The sequence below is a fragment of the Dipodomys merriami genome, unplaced genomic scaffold, assembly GCF_024711535.1.
Source record: "Dipodomys merriami isolate MVZ:Mamm:240054 unplaced genomic scaffold, mDipMer1.0.p SCAF_114, whole genome shotgun sequence".
NCBI lineage: Eukaryota > Metazoa > Chordata > Mammalia > Rodentia > Heteromyidae > Dipodomys > Dipodomys merriami.
The window spans coordinates 2,382,948-2,399,801 of NW_027202427.1; the positions used below are offsets into that span (position 1 = coordinate 2,382,948).

Sequence of the window (16,854 nt, forward strand, 5' to 3'; positions counted from 1 at the left end):
GAATAAAGTGGATAAGAACTTCAAGGAGCAAGCTGGGGCGCTGCTGCAGAGCCGGGCCTCTTCCTCCCCCTGCTGCCACTGCCTAGGACGCCTCAGGAGCCTCAGGTGCATACTTCCTCTGCCGGGAAGTAGAAGAGTGTGAGTAGCAATATGCCCCCCAAGTTCAAGTGCCACCCCAATGACGACCTTACTGGCTCTGTGAAAGGAAGATGATTCTGATGAAGAAGACTTTTTTCTAAGGGAACCATCAGGATTAAGATTTGGACCTAGAAATGATCAAATGAAGTGGATGAGGTTATTGATGTCACGCAAGAAAATATTGCTTAGGTAATTGGGAGGGATAGATGAACTGCAGAACAAATCAGAAGGCAAGTGCTTCTAGCAACACATCGAAAACAACTTCGAAGGCAGGTGTGGTGGCTGCATTGAAAGAAATGACCAGACGCCGGGCGCCGGTGCTCCCGCCCGTCACCCTAGCTACTCAGGGGGCTGAGATCTCAGGATCGGGGTTCAAAGCCAGCCCGGGCAGGAAAGTCTGTGAGAACCTTGTCTCCAATGAACCACCAGAAAACCGGAAGTGGCGCTGTGGCTCAAGCGGTAGAGCGCCGAGGGACCGCGCCCAGGCCCCGAGTTCAAGCCCCAGGACTGGGGAAAAACATACCTAAATGACAGCCACCGAACTCGGCACAAACACCAAAAACGGCCTCTGCATGGGCTACGAAAGAAGCCGGCCACCGAACAGGAGAGCGCGGCGGGAGCCCCGGCGCCGGGGACGGCGGGAGGACGCGGCCGCCGCGGGGCCTGCGCGCGGCGCCGGGGACCACAGGGGGCCGCCGGGATCGCCGGGACCATCGGGCACCGCCGGGGACCGCCGGGGGCCGCCGGGGGCCGCCGGGATCGCCGGGACCATCGGGGATCGCCGGGACCTTCGGGCACCGCCGGGGGCCGCCGGGATCGCCGGGACCATCGGGGATCGCCGGGACCATCGGGGATCGCCGGGCCCATCGGGGACCGCCGGGGGCCGCCGGGATCGCCGGGACCATCGGGGATCGCCGGGACCGCCGGGGACCGCCGGGGACCGCAGGGGATCGCCGGGACCGCCGGGACCGCCGGGGACCGCCGGGGACCGCCGGGGGCCGCCGGGACCGCCGGGGACCGAGCTTCCGCGGACCGGGGCGGTGGCTGAACGCGAGCCAAAGAGAGAAGACGCGCGGCTCCGTCTTCCTTTCGAAGCTAGGAATCTTGGGAGACAGAAGCTGATCTACTGGAGGTTGAGCCGCAAGGCTGAGCAGGCCGCTCGGCGTCCCGGCTTGCTTCCCACTGGGAAGCCGGGATCCGTGGCGTCTTCCCGCGGAGGACGCGCGCGGAAACCCGAGCCCTGCGCCGCAGCCAGTCCGGAGGGGAGCCTGCCCGCAGCCCCGCCCGCCGCCGCCCGGCCCCGCCCCCTGTCCCGCTCACCCGCGCACCGCCCCCCCCTCTGGCCAGAACTACAAATCCCTAGGTGCCCCGCGGCGCGCCGGGAGGCGTCTCCCGTGATGCCGTGCGGGTGTCGAGGCGCGCGAGGGCCGGGCCGGCGTGAGGTCCGCGGGGCTGTGGCCGCCGCGCTTCCCGCCGGAGGCCGCGGGCCGCCCCCACCGCCACCATGCCCATGAAGGGCCGCTTCCCCATCCGCCGCACCCTGCAGTACTTGGGCCAGGGGAGCGTGGTGTTCAAGGAGGCAGTGAAGGTCATGACGGTGAACTACAACACGCAGGGGGAGCGCAGCGAGGGCGCCAGGTCAGTGGGGGCCCGGGCCCCGTCGTGCGCTGCGCGCAGCGGGCCGGGGCGGCCGGGCCTCCGCCGGGGCGGACGGGCCTCCCCCTCCCGCCGCCGCGCCGCCGCCGCGCCGCCGCCCCGCCTGCCCGGGCTGGCCTCCAACCCCAGGCCTCCGGCCTCAGCCCCCGCGCAGCCAGCATGGCCGGCGCGAGTCCCCGCGACCGGGATCCCCGCGGGGCCGGCCCCCGGCCTGGCCACGCTCACGCCTTGGTTTGGGGCTCATGGCCGCGGGTTCCGGAGCTGATCGCGGGCGTGACGATGGACCGGAGGCGCCCACGGGGACGTCGGTGGGGAAGCTCCTGAGGCCCGGGGAAGCTGAGGGCCCGAGGATCGCGGTTCGAAGCCAGCCTGGGAAGGAAGACTCTTACCTCCAAAAAACCACCAGAAAGCCGGCAGTGGCGCTGTGGCTCAAGTGTTAGCGCGCTCGCCTTGAGCACAGGGACAGCTGTCCCAGGGACAGCGCCCAGGCCCTGAGTTCAAACCCCACAACCGACCAAAAAATAATCTTCCTGGGGCAGCTTCACTTCTTCGCCAGAAGAAAAGTCTGGTTTGGAGTTAGTGCTTTGAGGCTGCTGACCAAGTTCTGGCGAGCACTGCCTTGCCACCGTCGGCTCAAAGCACCTGCCGGACCTGTTCTTCTTCCCTGGATGTCAGAATTTGACCTTTTCTCTTCAGTATGCAAATATTCCCAGTCCCTAGCCCTGTTCTCTACTGCCTTACCTATTCTTTCTTCAGCAATCTTGCCACCAGCCCTTCACTAGCTCTGTCCTGTGCTCTTTGCACGTTCAGTAGATCTGACACATTAAATAGTGGAGCTTTCTGAAGGAAGCACTTTCAGGGTTTCACACTGTTGTAGCCATCTTTTCTTTGCGTGGTTTAAGTTGTTCTTTTTCTTTAATATTGTTGCTTAAAATTCCTGTTCCGCGTTAGTGTGCAGATGCTTTTGGTGCTGTCATAAAGGCTCCATGTTTCCTCCTGTTGGGTGCTGGCTCTGTTTTGTTACTTTGTCACAAGGCCCATGCTTTGGAGGAGTTTGCAAATTCATGCTGTGTTTCTGGCCTTTTTCTCTGATAAGTTCCCTTCCTCATCACTCTTTCTGATTTTTTTAACTGTTAAGCCTTTTTCTTGGAATCAGTTGCTTTAGTAGGCATCTTGTTTACTGAGTGATTCTTAAAGCTCCCTAAGTTATGCTCACAGTAATTTGAACTGGTAGTAGGTGGCAATGGTTGTTTTTTGAGACAGAGTCTCACTCTGGAGCCCAGGTCGACCTTGAAGTTGAGATCCTTCTGTTCCTACCTTTGGAGTCCTGGCACAGCTTGGCAGATTTTTAGCTTTGCTTTTGGCAAGTTTTGCCATGCAAAGATTTTTAATATATTTAAGGTTATCTCTATTTAAAACATTTTAAGCCAGATGCCAATGGCCCACGCCTGTCATCCTAACAACTCAGGAGGCTGAGATCTGAGGATGGCAGTTCAAAGCCTGCCCGGGCAGGAAAGTCCGTGAGACTCTTACTTCCAGTTAACCACCAGAAAGCTGGAAGTGGCGCTGTGGCTCAAGTGGTAGAGCGCTTTCCTTGAGCTGAAGAACTGAGGGACAGTGTCTCCAGGCCGAGTTCAAGCCTCACAACAGACAAAAAACAAAAACCCCCAACATTTTAAGTTTAAAGGTTTTCTTCCACATCTGGGTTATGAAAATATCCCCCTTTACTGTATTGTGGGCTGAACATAGGGCCTTACAGTTGCTAGGCAGGCGCTCTGCCAATTGAACCATACCTTTAACCCTTTTGTCTATATTTTTTGAAACAGGTTCTTGGTTAACTTTGCAAGGGCTGCCCTTGAAGCACCTCCTGCCTTTGCCACTCGGGTAGCGGAAATTAGAGGTGTGCAGTAGACTGCCTCCCCTTAAATAACTGTACTCAGGGTTGAACTCGGGGCCTCATGTTTGCTATATAGGCACTCTACCAATTGAGCTATGCTTTTTTGGAAGATAAGAGTCTTTTTTGCACGGACTGGCTTCAAACCTGGATCCTCAGATCTCAGCTGCCTCAGTTGCTGGGATTACAGGCGTGAGCCACCTGTTCCTGCCTGCTCCCAGATGGCTTATTTTTGCTAAGCAGTGCACACCTGTAGGACACGCTTGTGTTCACAGACAGGTGTGGAGCCTTCTGTGGTTTCAATTTTACCTTTGTGCAGTGAGTTTCGGAGCTGTGCAGGTGGGGCACAGATTCCTTCAGGTCGGGGCCATGGTGGGAGGATTCCTGATCTCTGTTTCTCTTATTTTTCACCTCATTCTTGGGTCTTTCTGTGAATCTGATGCAAACTATGGACTTTCTTTGCAGCACGATACATGTGCACATGAAATGTTAGGGTCAAAATTCGTTCATAGGTGTCATTTCTTCCTTTTTTTGCAGGAAATTTGTGTTTTTCAACATCCCTCAGATCCAGTATAAGAACCCCTGGGTGCAGATCCTGATGTTTAAGAACATGACGCCCACGCCCTTCCTGCGGTTCTATCTAGGTGAGTGCGGTGCCCGTGTGTCAGCTGCGGGTGAGTGCAGTGCCCGTGTGTCAGCTGCGGGTGAGTGCGGTGCCCGTGTGTCAGCTGCGGGTGAGTGCGGTGCCCGTGTGTCAGCTGCGGGTGAGTGCGGTGCCCGTGTGTCAGCTGCGGGTGAGTGCGGTGCCCGTGTGTCAGCTGCGGGTGGAGGGGCTGCATCCGCCCTCCTGCTGCTCTCCACTTCTGGGCTACACGTGGCGGCTGCTGAGTCTTTTCTTCCTGCAGCCTTGTCTCCAGTTGTTCCTAGCATTTGCTCTGGCCCATTTCCCAGATTCCTGTCTGAGCCCTGTGGGGTTGCCTTTGCTCATTCAAGTCTCTGCTTAGTGATTTAAAAGATCTCAAAAGGTGTGGGGGTATAGCTCAGTGGTGATGTAGGCATTGTGCAGGAGGCTTCAGGATCACAAGAACAGAAGCGGAGGATTGGAGGCGTGGCTCAGGAGGTAGAGCACTAGCCAGTGAGCAAAAGCATCAGATACAAGTTTAAGTCTAGGTTTTGGACAAATGAAAGAAAAAAAGATCAAAGGGAAACATCCTTCAGCGTGGGATTAGTGCCGTTTCTTCCAGGACGTCTTCCTGCGTCCTGGTTGAGCCTGGGCTGCCCGTGCGCCTCAGCCCCATGTGCTCCCTCCATGCTGCGCATGGCCTCACAGCTGCTGGGGCTTCTTCCAGTTCAGTTCACCCTGGTGCAGGAAATCAGTAACCCAGATGGTGACACCTCTTTTCTCTGTTCACCTGCCTTCTGGGGGTGGAGACCGTCGTTTGGGAAGCGTGCGGAGCCACACAGGCAAACACATCTGCCCTGTGGACACCGGTGCCCACAGGGGACTGCAGGCAAGACAGCCAGCCAGAGGCGGAGAAGATGAGTCCTGCGCATGTGGACCATGGCCCTGGGCGAGAGGGTGCTCATGGACGGTTGTGGGTCTCTGCTCGGACTGTGTGCATGGTGTGTGTGTGTGATGATTGGATGGAACCATGCCTGAGCATGTGACACAAGTGCTCTGCTGCTGAGCCAGGCAGCGGTGGCGAGGCGGATGAGGCGGAGCCCCCAGCCTGTGCCATTTCTTCCAGGGAGGACAAACAGGCTTCTGCGGCTCCCGGAGGTCGTTCGTGTTACCTGGGTTCAGCCCCATCCCCCTTTCCAGAGGCAGTTCACTGTGATTTCTTTCACCATAGACTTCACCATGGAATAGCACTTCACTTAAATGCGTGCTGCGCACCACCACCAGAGCCTCGGGAGAGCTGCTCTTTCAGCGTGTACAGGGCCTAGGCTCCATCCCAGCCAAAAAAAAGTTAAGCTGGGTGCTGGTGGCTCGTGTTTGAAATTCCAGTTACTCAGGAGGCTGAGGTCTGAGGATTACAGTTTGAAGTCTGTCCATGAGACTCATCTCCAATTAACCACCGCCAAAAAGCCAGAGATACTGCCCTAATACACACACACATAGTCACTCACACTAAAAGCTATTCCTTTGCTTTTGCATGTCCTTGGTTTTGTTTTTTGTTTTGTTTTTGGTGCAGGTCCTGCGGCTTCAACTCAGGGCCTGGACACTGTCCGAGTTTCGTTTTGCTCAAGGCTAGTGCTCTGACTTGAGCCACAGCACCACTTCTAGGTTTTTCTTAGTAGTTCTTTGGAGATGAGTCACAGACATGGGGTTGGGAAGGTGGCTCAGTGGTAGAGCGCTTGCCTTGCATGCAGGAGGCCCTTGGTTCCATTCCTCAACACCACATAAGCAGAAAAAGCTGGAAGTGGCGCTGTGGCTCAAGTGGTAGAGCGCTTGCCTTGAGCTGAAGAGCTGAGGGATAGTGCCCAGGCCCAGAGTTCAGGCTCATGACCAACTCCCCTCCCTCCCACCAAAAGGGGGGTCACAGACTTTCCTGCCTGGGCTGACTTCAAACTGCAATCCTCAGATGTCAGCCTCCTGAGTAGCTAGGATTACAGCGGTGAGTCACCAGTGTCCAACGTCTTCTTGAGTTCCTTTACCTACAGTATTCTAGATGTAGCTCCTTTGTCAGGGAGTGTACATGTGGTGACTTCTCTCAGTCTGTGTGGCCTTTTGTTTTTTTTTTTGTCAGTCGTGGGACTTGAACTCTGGGCCTGGGCGCTGTCCCTGTGCTATTCAGCTCAAGGCAAGCGCTCTACCGCTTGAGCCACAGTGCCACTTCCAGTTTTCTAGTGCTTTATTGGAGATAAGAGTCTCATGGATGTTCCTGCCTGGGCTGGCTTTGAATCTCGATCCTCAGATCTCAGCCTCGAGTAGCTAGGATTACAGGTATGAGCCACTGGCGCCTGGCATGGCTTCTTTTTTGTAGTGGTGCTAGGGATTGAGCTCTGAGCTTCCCTTGGCTTTCTTGCTCACGGCTGGAGCTGTGCCACTTGAATCACGCATCCAGTACAGCTAATTGGAGATCAGAATTGCATGGACTTTCCTGATTGGGCTGGCTTCCATTGGCCCGGAATTCTCAATCCTGTCTTGGTCTTCTCAGTGCTGGGATTACAGGCAGGCATGCACACACCCACATCTTTCCTCTCCTCCCACCTCCCACCCCCCCAACAACAACAACAACAAAACAACCACACACCATGCTAGGCAGTCAGCAGTCCCAACCTCGAGGAAAAATGTGCTTTGGGTTCTCAGCTCCTTGGTGCTGCTTGTTTCCAGATTCTGGGGAGCAGGTCCTGGTGGACGTGGAGACCAAGAGTAACAAGGAGATCATGGAGCACATCAGGAAGATCCTGGGGAAGAGCGAGTGAGTTGATGAGGCTGGCCGGAGGGGAGCTGTGCCTGGGAGGTGCAGACAGAGCTCTTCCACCTCCGGGCAGTGATCAGAGCTGTGCCAGCAGGGTCGGTTCCGGCTCACCCGAGCTCCCGTGGTGGGCGAGGCCAGCTCTGCCCTAAGACACTGCTGGGGGAGGCGGGACGAGGACTGCAAGCTCAGCTGCTGCCAGATGCTGGCCTGCTGTCAGCAGGGAAGCCCAGCAGCCGCACTCCATCTTCCTTTCCCTGTAGGGCTGCGGGCCCTGCCCATGGGCTGCAGGAAGGCTCATGCTCAGCCTTGAGCATGTGCAGACTGTGGTCAGAACTGCAGCAAGCTTGTGCTTCCTCTTTCCCCTTTCCCCTCAAGTGCAGAGGCCTCCCCCTGGCTCACTCCCTCGGAAGAGGCGAGAAGGCAAGAAATACAGAACTGGCTTAGGGAGATGGCCCCCAGCCCTATGCCATGTTGTTGTACCTTCCTGAGGCCTGTGTTTTTTGGCAGGGAAACGCTCAGGCAAGAAGAGCTGGAGAAGCAGCAGCGATCTCATCCGGCCAACTTTGGCCCCCCGAAGTACTGCCTGCGGAAGTGCATGTGCCAAGTGGAAGGGCAGGTGCCTTGCCCCAGCCTGGTGCCCTTACCTAAGGAGATGACAGGGAAGTACAAAGCCTCATTGAGAGCCAGTGCCCAGGATTAAAACCCCAAACTGCCAATGGGCTGGGACAGTGCATCTGCTCAGTGCAGAGGTAGAGTTGGTTACTGTGGCCCTGAAGATGCTGGCAGGCCCTTGCAGAGGCCCCTCCAGTAAAGCATACGGGAGACAGAGGTGTGGCCATCAATAAAAGGCTTCTCTTCCCAGCTCGCTGGATCTGGTCCTGTTCAGCGTTCGGCTGGGGAGGGGCCAAGGCACAGCAGCTGCCTGGCCTAGTCCTGCAACCTGCTTGTGTCTCCGCCGGCTTTGGCTTCCTCTGTCCTTTTGGGTGTTTTTAGTAATGCAAGGCAACCTCGTGCGCAGTGCCCACCTTTTCAGATGAAGCCCTGGCCCTTGATTGCTGAGGCTGTGGCCACACGTCTGAGTGGAGACCCCGCCGCAGACGAGCCGGCCCTGCCCAGCAGGTGCAGGGGGCTTGGGGCCCTGCTTGCCGCTGCTGTCTCTGCTCTTGGGCCTGTTGAAAAGTCCCGGGAAGGAGCCCAAAGGGCGAGGGGCCTTTCTCAGCTGTTGCTGCCTGTTCAGTTAGGCAGACCTGAGCCCACCTGGGTAGTGCCTGCCACAGACTGCTGGCAGCCTGGACAGGTGGGACTGAACGGGTCGGCTAGTTCTGCCCAGGCTCTTTCCTGGCTCCTCCGCACAGTACCTGCCCCAGGAAAGGCGGCCGTGGGCAGCTCTGTGCAACACTGCTCTTTAAATTGTGTGAGTGGGATCTTATGTGGAATGTGTGCGGTCTGGTTTGGGGTGATGGTTACCAGACTTAGTTTAGGTGATGGCTCCTGGTGTGTTAGAGGAGACAGGCACATGTGCTCGGTGGAACTGGAATTTGGCACCTTACCCCTCTGCCCTTTGGAGGAGGGTAGGTGGACAATTCCTCAGCCCCCAACCCCTTGAGCAGGGGCGTGGCTTGGTCTTGGCTCTAGGGCTCTAGTGTCCCTCCTGGCCTTTCTTCCTTGGCTGAGAGGTTGTAACCAGGCACTAAACCAAAGCATTGAGCCAGAGGCCAGTCGGCTTGGTTTCAGACTGGTGTGAAACAGGCTTGGGGGTGCCCGCAGGGCCCCGGTGTCTGTAATGAGGGTAGTGAGGCTGCAGGAGGCTGGCCAGGATTTCCACATGAGTAGACAGAGGCCGACTCGACAATCTTCTAGGTCATTGTCCCTGTTTTGCTCAGCGGTGATGAGAGGAGGAATCTAGAAGAGATTCTGCGACGTGACACACCTAAATTGTGTTTTGCCAAATGCTTTTGCCCTTGCTTCTCTAAAGGGTCCAATCTTGTTTTCATCTGAGGTGCTACCTGGCAGTGCCATTTAAAGACACTGAACCAGCTCTGTTGTGACTTCAAGAATCCCCCCTGTAAAAGGAGCAGGCACGGGGCAGTGTGCAACCCTGACCACAGATGTCCTCAGAAGAGGTGTTTGCTGTTGTGGAGGCTGAGGCTTGACCTGGGACTTGTCTCTGACTCTCTGCTCTAAGACCAGCACTCTGCCACTTGAGCCACAGGTCCACTTCCAATTTTTTTTTGGGGGGCGGGGGGGGCGTGGCCATGGGGGCCTGAACTCTGGGCCCTGGTGCTGTCCCTCAGCTCTTCAGCTCTGCTTATGTGGTGCTGAGGAATGGAACCAAGGGCCTTCCCAGCCCCATTTCCAGCTTTGTTTTTGTTTTTGTTTTTGGTAGTTAGAGCTAAGAGTCTCACAGACTTTCTTACCCAGGCAGGCTTCAGTGATCCTCAGCTTTCAGCTTCCTGAGTACTTATCTGGGATTACAGGTAGACAGTGGAGGTTCAGCATCCCACTGCTCTGCTCTAGAAAGGTCTGTGTGGCACCCTTAACCTTCACACTAACTTGCTCCCCTGTGGATGGACGTGGAGATGGTCACTGACAAGTCCAGTGCACAGAAATCACCTTGGTGGAGAACCCGCTGGAGGGCGCATGGCGGCACGGTGGACTGTCATGAGGAAATATGCTGGGTCACGCATTAGTCTTTAATACACTTTTAATAGTACAAACCTCATGTAGGTAGTAGTAAGCCACAACAGTAATGCCACAACAAAACAGCATTTAATAAAATGCATAAAGCTAATAATCATGCACTGCAGTACTCTATATACAAACACAACAATGCAAATTTCTCTTCAAGACTGAAGACACTGATTAGATATAAAACTCAGTTTAAAAAGAACATGCTAGTTTTTAAATGCCATCACATAACAAAGCTGATTTCACATGGGCGGAAAGCTGTGTAAAGCTACAGCTTTCGGCAGGTTTTGAACCTGGAATTAAAAGATAGATAATGGCATAAATGATAGTTCTATATTATGAAGGGCAGAAAAATCTCACACCCGGATTTTCCTTTAATAGACATTTTTTTAAAGGGCTGTTAATACAGACAGAAATCCAGACTACAGGTAAAAACTACAGTTGATGCTATGAAAAATGTACAGCTCTTCGGTTATAAAACTAGTTGAACACTGATTTACAAGGTAATTGGGAAAACGGAGAGTGTAGAAAAATATTCCAGCACTTAGTTGTAGGTGGAGCAGCATTTCGGGTCCATGCCTGCTCAGGCGCCACATTGACACTGACGGTGCTTCTCTAAGGAAAAGCTCTTTCTCTGTGAAGTCTATCACCTCCGGATGTTATCCAAACCTTAACACACAGTCAGAGTCGATTGGTAAATATCGCTGAGTATTTTTTGTATGTTGCATGTATAAAAGACACCAAGTTCACTGGCTTCCTGACTGATAGCATAGAGGGATATTTTAAAATGCCTGTCTTCCTTTGGTGCTGGGTGGGGAACATGGGCCTCAGCCTTGCTGGGCAGCTGCTGTGCTACAGGAACTACTTCCAGCTTGGTCTTTGCTTGGTTTTTAAGACTGGGTCTCAGCATTCTGCCCAGGACCATGATCTGCTATTTGAGGCTTCCCATAATTGCTGGGATGTCAGGTGTTACGCAGGGCCCAGCTTCCCTCTGTGGAGGTGGAGTATCTCTGACTGGCCCAGATCCACGATCCTCCCAATCTCGGTCTCCAAAATAGCCAGGATGACAGGTGTGAGCTACCAGTGCCTAACTGCTCTGGTAACTTTTTTTATAGGCTCTTGTTTCTTTGTCTGGGTTGGACTGTGATGCTGATTTATGTTTTCTGCTATAGCTAAGGTGACAGATACACATCTAGCCAGAAATACCTGACAGTTGTATCCCCCCAATTATTTTTTAAGCTTATGTCATTATTCAAAGACATATCTCAAAAGAAATTTAGATGCGTGATACTGTTGATCTTGCACGTGTGTTTTAACTGGAAAGCCACTGTCAGTAGTGATTGTCACAGGCAGGGTCTGACAATCACAAGAAGGTAAGGCCAGGGGTACAGCAGAAACAAAGCTGGAGGCTGAGTGGCCCGTGCTTATTGTAGCAAGAAAAAGCAGCCTGCACATGATGTTAAGTTTTGCCGTTATGCAGGGCTCTTTTCAGCCCTGTTCCCAAGTCTCAGCCCTGTCTGAGCCTAAATCCCTGGCATGGGGATTTAGATCTGGTAGATAAGGAAATTTTGGCACCTGTAGTTTTAAGGGCATATCCACATTAAAATGCAGTTTTCATGTAAAAAATTTGCATCATAATTTACATTAGACAGTTTATCTAGTGGATTTCATTTACATACTTTCAGAAAGGAGTAACATAAGAGTTGTAGCTTTTATGCCACCAAGGTTAGCCACGGGCACTCAAACTTGACTACTGGAAGGATACCTCTTTTTACTGCTGTTAGATGGGAAGTCTATGTGGTCACAAGACAGTGCAGAGTCTTGCTGACTAAGCAGAGCAAGCATGGAGACTGCTGGGAACCGACCGACCCCACTGACCTGGGCCTGTCCAGCTCCAGAGCATACAAAGAGTTCACAGAATTGGAGAAGGCAGGCAGTGCTAGCCACTAGCTTCCTTTAGTTACCCCTTAAACTGATGCATGAAAAAGACTGAGTTAGCTTTGAGTGAGGATTAACTATCTTCCAGCTTTCTGGCCCTGTGATCCAAGAGAACAGAGAAGAACTGCCCTCCTCTGAGAGTTTGCTTGCCCAGGAGTCTGACTGCCCACTGCTGGACGTGCTTGTCTCCCCTTGTCGGACCTCAGCACCCACTTCTATTAGCAATGCTACCCATAAACATCCTTAACAACGTACATGAAGTTTGGATACGTGGCTACACGGCTGTATATATAATATACACCTATGTACATACTATATACACTGTACAGAAGATATAAACACATGTACATTCATTCAGTCATCCAGCCTGGAACTCTGGACATGCGCAATGCTGCTGTAGGGACCAGGTCTGTGCACACGAAGTGCACACTGGTGGGAGGCACATAATGAGAAGGCCCAAACCTGTGTACAAGAGACCTGACCCCCCATCTCTCACAAGCCTGTGTACAAGAGACCTGACCCCCCACATCTCTCTCACAAAGAGGTTGTCTTAAAAAAAAACAAAAACCGAAACATCAAATTGAAGACATTTTTGAAGCCCGTATAATCGAGACTGGAGGTGGGCAAAGGGAGGACTGCAGCGGAGCGTCCTCAGCCAAGGACAGGCGCTGCTTCCTTTCTCGAGGGAACACTGGGCTGCAGCACATGGTCTGGACTTAGGGCGTTTCAGTGCCACTCCTCCATTGCACACAAGCGTCTGCAGTGGGAAGTCAGCAAGAGCTCCACGTGCAGATACTGAGCTGCTGAAGGACCAGCGTGCAACATGGCCTACAGGAAGTGCAACACAGAAAAAGCACACTCGAGCGCACCCTGCGTCTCAGGCTACTGTGGTTCCCCAACAGCCTAAGCGAGTGAACTCTGGAAACTGCAGCTCCGCTTGAGAGCCAAAGCATCCACTCTTGCCACCCTGGCTGGTGCCCTGACAAGCTAGAAACCACTCCTAAAGCAAACAGCACCCGAGCACAACACCCAGACTTAATATTAAAACCAAAACAATAAAAGAACTGCCAGCTATGAGCAGATGGCAGAGGTTAAACAATCAATAATGCAACTCCTCCAATACACAACAAACTTTGAATCGGGGAGATGGTGGCGTCTTCAGAAACCTCCCAGGAATAGTACGACTCCTAGTGTTGTGTAAGTCATTTGGTCTTTAATACATCTCTTGCCCTCTTTACAGCCTCCACCATTTCCACACATAGCTGTCCTAACCCAACACGACTTGGGATACATCCAGAAAAGAGCACACTTGCCTAGAAAGTGAGCGTGTCTCAGCCATGTCCACACTACGAAGAGCAGCTGGGCCCCTAGGCAAAGCCGCTCGGAGTTGGGCAGGAGGGACAAGTCTCAGTTCAGGTGGAAGTTTCACAAGCTATGAGCAAGGGGAAAGGCCTATGAAGACTGAGCCCAAATAGGGTGAGCTAAGTTATTCTTGGCTTTGGCTTAAACTGCTCTGACAAGAGATGGAAAGGACCTTTGCTCAAAGCCTGGATGTGACTTCCAGCAGCAAGAAGTGGGGTAATATTCACGTGATCCTTCAAGGAAAGGCCCCTGTGACGTAAGGCCAAGAAGAGCTAGGGAGCAGATCTCTCAGAGGACCCCAGAGCAGGCCGTGGCCAGCCAGGGGACTGGAGCCGGGCCAGGATGGAAATCAACTGAGCAAATGGAGCTTTCTTCCTCACCACGTCTTCAATCCAGCCTGAGTCTACACAGCCTGGTGGCACAGGATGCCAGGCCCGGCCGCAAGAATGAGGGTTGATGCGTTCATACCCCAAAATCAAACTGAAAAGCAGGCCACACCTTCTATCTACTCAAGTCCTTCATGAGCAGAGATGAAACAGGTCTGTGCTAACTGCCTGGATATGCTGCTCATCTTAATTGTGAAATTCACACCATGTTAGGGTTAGAGAAGTAAAAAATAAACTGGGAATTAAATCCTTTCCATCACGTTACGATAGTTCCTGTGCTCCAGTGTGAGCTTGGGAGGCACGGCCTGCGAGCGGAGTGGGTTAAACACAGGATCTACAGGAGGAGCTGGGCGCAGGGCGCAGCGCAGGGCGCAAGTGTCCTGACAGCTTGGGATCACCCCGCTGGATTCAGCACACACCAACAACCTCGCACCAGGTTTTCTTGATCTTGCCTAAACAGGAAGCAATATGAAGCGCCTTGCCCAGCCATGGGCACCTGTCCCATTTTTCTCACAGACAGCCTTGCTGCTGACTCCCATCTCAGTTACACGTAACTTCCTTGTAACCAAAAGTTACTATTTCGTAAAGTCTGGCAGCTGTAATCTGTGAGGGAAATACCCTGGGGATGGGTACTCCCCCTCCCCCCCACTAGTGGGGGTGGAGCCTAAGGCCTCACGTGCTAGACGAATGCTCTGCCGCTGCCTGCGCAGCACCCAGGGCTGCCCCACTCCTACTTAAGGTCTCACCAAGTTGCTCAGGCTGTCCTTGGATTTTTCAATCCTGTCTGGCTCCGGAATGTAGGGGTTATAGGCTTGTACTGCACGCCTGGCCTCAAAGTTGCTTTTGGAAGAGTGGTCATCCTGCTTCTACACCCGTTATTTAAAACACTCTGGGGTGCTTTGTTGGTGTGGCACACACCTGGAGAAGCAAAGTGCTCAGCACGCCAGGACACTCAACAGCTAGCCAGTAGAGGTGGCAAGTCTGCGGACACTGAAAACCCTAATATTTACAACCAAGAGAGAACCTGTCCTGCCGACATCTTCCATTCAGCTGCACTAGACCTGAACAGAGAGGCCCGTCCAGATGCCAGTCTGGCCAGATAGAACGCTGTCCAGGGACCGTGCGGACAGGCTGACTGCTGGGCAGCATGCAGCCACCCAGGTCGCATGGAGGAAGTGCTGGCGAGGGTTCAGAATGCTCACTTTGTACTCGGGGTCAGAAGGCTCCAGCTGCCACGAGAGGCGGAGGGGACCTGGGAGGTGCTTTCAGTCCCTGTGTCTGGCAGCTACAATCTAATTCTGTAAAACAGTCATCACAAGAGAACCCAGAGTCCACAGGAGTCCGCCGACCCCGCCACGGACCAGAGCTGGCGGGCCCGGGCTCCCTGTCAGGCAGCTCCTGACTAGGGTCACACACTAGGGCCACCGCTCCCACTCGGGGACAATGTCTGTCAGCCTCGTTCTGTTCATGGGAATTGAATGCAACACCACCAGGGGGCCTCCTCTTCCCGACACGGTGATTGTCTCCTGACCCCTAGTAATTTTCACAGAAATTATCAGCATTTCAGCAAAAGACATACAATTTTCCATTTGCCCTGCCCACAGGCAAGATGTTGCTAACAGTACAAAATCTGGTAAGAAGTGCTTAGAAAGTGCTAATATTATTATTACCCTGGTAATTAGTAGCTATTAATTCCAAGGAAAAAATTTAAATATATTTACACACATACTGTTCTCTTAGGTTCTTTTAGTTTGCTTTAATACTAGTCTCTAATATTATAAAACCTCACTTTTGTTTTTGCCCTTTGAGAATTTCTAAATACAAATTGGGTTAAAAGATTGTTCCAAAATCTGCTTCATCAAAAGGCATTAAAACATTGCTTGTGGCCGGAAAGGACCCTACTAGTCTCTTAGTCGCTATTGTCTCCGACGGACAGGTGAGGGGCAGCAAGGCAGGAAGGCGAACACCCTGGAAGTATTTGCACATACCAAGATAGGCCTACTGTACTCCCCTGTGTCTGCACAGTCCTGGCAGGGCTCTTGCCTGGGCAGCAGATGCGATGGGCACTATAGGCTGGCTCCGGTGATCTGGCCGTTATACTCTGCCGTCTCCATCTTGAGGATGTATGGGATTATGCTGTCTATTGAAACATTGCCAATGAGACCGGTAAAGAAAAGCTCTTCTGTTATGTTGGAGCTCATGAGCCTGAGTGCTGGTAGGCGGACGAGAATCCGGGCCAAGCTGGAAGAAGGAAGAGCATTAGAAAACTGGAGTGGCTGCTTCCAGCCGGGGCACACTTGGGTTCTGGGAACCCGGTCTGAACTGCACAGAATGGACACAAACAGCATCTACCCTTGTTCTTGGTTTTCTGATTTCAACAGTTCTTCCCCAACCTCGCACAAAGATGGATGTACAAATGTATTCTCCTCAGTTTGTGTACTTTCTCCATCCCATCCACAAAAAAAAAAAAAATGAATAAATAAAAGGAAAAAGGGCTGGAAAGGTGGCTCAGTGGTAGAGCGCTTGCCTTGCATGCATGAAGCCCTGGTTTTGATTTCTCAGTACCACATAAGCAGAAAAAGCCAGAAGTGGTGCTGTGGCTCAAGTGATAGAGTGCTAGCTAGCCTTGAGCTGAAGAGCTGAGGGACAGCACCCAGGCCTAGAGTTCAGGCCCATGACCAACAAAAGAAAAAAAAAAAAAAGAAAAAACTTGGAAACTCATCAACAGATGATAGGCTAAAGTATGGTGTCCTCATAGAATGGACAACTACATGCTCATTAAAAGGATAATGTCAGGTGTGGTGGTACATGCCTGTAATGCCAGCAGCTGGGAAGTTGAGGTAGGAAGATTGGGAGTTCAAACCCAGCCTGGGCTACCCTGTTGTAAAATAAATAAAAGGAAAAAGGTAAAAATCTGCACGAACTGATAAACAACAAAAATGGAAAAGAAGGCAGTGATGCTTCTGCAGGAGCAGCGGAGCATGTGGAAGGTGGGAAGCAATAAGAAAGTTTCTGCTTTATAGATGCCCTGGGGGGGGGGGCGTACCTCACTCCTGCCTTGTAGAGCTGTGGATGTGACCCACAGTATCCCACACAACCTGGCTGTCCCTCACCTAGGAGCCCACCTGGGGAGAACAAAGTGACGTGGGCCAGAGCGCGGCTGCTGTGGTGCTGGAAGCTGCAGCCCAGCTACGTCCACCCCACCTCCGTGTGAGGGGTGGTGGTGTGAGAGCACGCACGCTCCTTTCAGATGAAGTGAAGGCTACAAAACCTAGCTCTTCAGATCCCGGTTACAAGTAGGTCAGCAATTTCTGGAAGTAAAATGTTGTTTCCTACAGTGCCTAGAACAGTCTTTACAAGGAGTATT

General features: G+C 53.0%; 2 protein-coding genes across 6 annotated transcripts in view; one reads left to right on the plus strand and one right to left on the minus strand.

The window, feature by feature from the left end:
• Positions 1 to 1,548: 1,548 nt before the first annotated feature.
• On the plus strand, positions 1,549 to 7,974 carry LOC138822725 (small ribosomal subunit protein mS25). The gene is made up of 4 exons (XM_070015625.1): positions 1,549 to 1,776; positions 4,226 to 4,332; positions 7,026 to 7,113; positions 7,621 to 7,974. Exons 1-4 carry the CDS (start codon positions 1,643 to 1,645, stop codon positions 7,811 to 7,813), a joined length of 522 nt encoding a protein of 173 aa, XP_069871726.1. The 5' UTR covers positions 1,549 to 1,642; the 3' UTR covers positions 7,814 to 7,974.
• Positions 7,975 to 9,799: 1,825 nt separating this feature from the next.
• The window catches only part of LOC138822726 (nuclear receptor subfamily 2 group C member 2), a 59,773-nt gene continuing 52,718 nt past the window's right edge, over positions 9,800 to 16,854 (minus strand). For 4 of the 5 annotated variants that reach the window (XM_070015626.1, XM_070015628.1, XM_070015627.1 and 1 more), the window contains one exon: positions 9,800 to 15,728. In XM_070015626.1, the coding sequence (XP_069871727.1) occupies positions 15,554 to 15,728 (175 nt within the window). In that variant the 3' untranslated portion in view covers positions 9,800 to 15,553. The remainder of the gene's footprint in view (positions 15,729 to 16,854) is intronic. The other variant, XR_011370609.1, reaches the window with a different exon arrangement.